The 2173-nt window shown below is 39.7% G+C and overlaps 1 protein-coding gene across 8 annotated transcripts in view; it reads right to left on the reverse strand.

The window, feature by feature from the left end:
- Nucleotides 1-2173, reverse strand: part of LOC106531326 (rho GTPase-activating protein 23) — a 114897-nt gene that overhangs the window by 21283 nt on the left and 91441 nt on the right. For all 8 annotated transcript variants that reach the window (XM_014027163.1, XM_014027162.1, XM_014027159.1 and 5 more), the window contains 2 exons: nt 1105-1144; nt 880-1017 (listed from right to left, as the gene is read on the reverse strand). In XM_014027163.1, coding sequence (XP_013882617.1) covers nt 880-1017; nt 1105-1144 — 178 coding nt within the window. The remainder of the gene's footprint in view (nt 1-879; nt 1018-1104; nt 1145-2173) is intronic.

The raw sequence follows: 2173 nt of genomic DNA on the forward strand, positions 1-2173 counted from the left end.
CTTCTAGCCAGTAGAGAGCAGAAAGCTAACACCGTCCTCTGATGTTCACTGAGGGAAGCCTCTGCTGGTGATGGATGAACAGTTCGTCCAAATAGTCCTGAAAAGGTGTCAAAGATGCCTTGCCAATATCCATGTAGCTTTGGACAGGACCAGAATGTGTGCAGAAGTGTGGCAGGAGATTGTCCGCAGAGATCACACGACGGATCCAAGTCCTTTTTGAATTTGCACAATCTGTCCTTAGACCAGTGTAGACGATGTACTACCTTGAATTGAACTATAACATGTTTCACACATATTGAGGATGAGTGTATTGGGGATTGGTGTATTTCAACAACACTTCAGTCTGAAGTGTGTGAACAGGTTCCAGGTGGTGAAAAAAGGAACATTCATTTGAACAAACAGTGAGGTTATGTTGCTTCTACATGTTCCTTCACTGTTTGACTCTTTTTTAGGTTTGTTATTTATTAATGCTGCACATGTTCAGATTAATTACGGAGCCACTGTGGGAACAAGACCACTTTCAGGTCAGTTCTATATTCTGTGAAACAACACTGGAAGTTTCTGCTCCACTGTAAGACCTGGATTTAACAGTTTTATTAGATCTTTCTTCAGACTGAACAGCAGCTCCTACTGATGAACAGGTTTGTTGTAAAGTCTAACCAGTTATTTCACATAAACTCTTTTAACCTTCTGTTACTTGCTTTACATTTCCTCACTAAAGTCTTGAATTGTTGTAAACAAAGCTGTTTGTAGTTGCAGTAGTTGTTTTTATTTATTTTCTCATGTCCAGGGGAACACTGTATTTGATGTTCTATCAGATTTCTACCTGAGTAAGTGATCAAACCAGTCAGCAGAGTGTGTTCAGCACTGCATTCGTACCTTTCCCTTCTCTGTAAGGATTTGTTTGTAGTGCAGCCAGCCTTCCCTGCGAACGTCACTGACTGCCGTGGTCCCCAGCTCAGAGGTGGAGTGGCGCTTGGAGCGGGCTTCCTCCTGATCCCGTAGACTCTCCAGAGACTGAAACCCAATGGTGAGAGGTTTAGGCTCACGTTGCTCAAATACAGTTTTAAATCAAAAATAAACTCTCTCATCACAAAGACTCACCCTGTCAGTGAAAAAGCTCTTGACCCTTTTTGGTAGTTTCCTGTAAAACAGACAGAGATCCAGGGTTATGATGTACAACACTGGACCATCAAATGTAAGAGAATCTAGAAAACTGGGATCACTCTAGATTTCTTTCACAATGACCAGAATCTTTCCTTTGACTTCAAATCAAACGAAAGAGAAGCTGTTAACATGGATTTGTGTGAATTCTCACATATTATTACAGACAAGTTTCTCTCTGAATGCAGATTAACCTCTGTAGAGCAACAGTTTTATTCTTTTGTCTTTTGCTGAAAAAACAAAAAGAAATAACAAAACTTTCATTTCCAGGTTTATTGAAGATTTATGGAAAATGATGGTTCATCTAAGCTCCCTGGCTCCATGTGACAGAAACATATGATGTGAAAAAATATTTACAGCCAGAATTTCTAAACAAATATTCTGTGTCTAGCACTGAATTATAAGTACTTATTGGTGATGAGAACTTATTACTCAGTCAAGAAAGAAAATTTAGTTTAATAAGGGCCAAGTGGTGTTTGTCCTTTTCCAGATAAAAATGTAGACATTAAAAATAAAAGGTATGTGAAAAATGTAAAGCTTTGACCTACTTCCTGTTATTTCCGTGTTAAACTACTCAGGATATATCCAGGGGATTCTGATGTTATCAGTCCATGAAATGGACGTTATTAGGCGTTATCAGTCCCATACAATGGCTTCAGAGGGTCCCTACTGTGCCTTCTAGGCTTCAGACTGTCTCGACAGTGCCCCCTAGTGGGTTAATATATCAATGACAATGAATGTGTAAATAACCAAAAGGTAATGTAAAAAATTATTTGTGCTCGTCTCAAACCCTGGACTCCCGCTCGCTGGTCCAACACTCTACCCATTGCCCTGTCGGAAGGCCACAATATATGTACAACCGTTGGAGGGCGGGGTCTTTGGCGCTAACTATGTCATTTGCTCTAAAGTTAACCTTAGTGGCTTTAAGTCTCATATTAACCAGTTTTTTATGTCTCATATTAACCAGATAGTGGTTTTAAGCCTCATTTTAACCAGATAGTGGTTTTAA

Source organism: Austrofundulus limnaeus, unplaced genomic scaffold (assembly GCF_001266775.1).
Source record: "Austrofundulus limnaeus strain Quisiro unplaced genomic scaffold, Austrofundulus_limnaeus-1.0 Scaffold620, whole genome shotgun sequence".
Taxonomy (NCBI): Eukaryota; Metazoa; Chordata; class Actinopteri; order Cyprinodontiformes; family Rivulidae; genus Austrofundulus; species Austrofundulus limnaeus.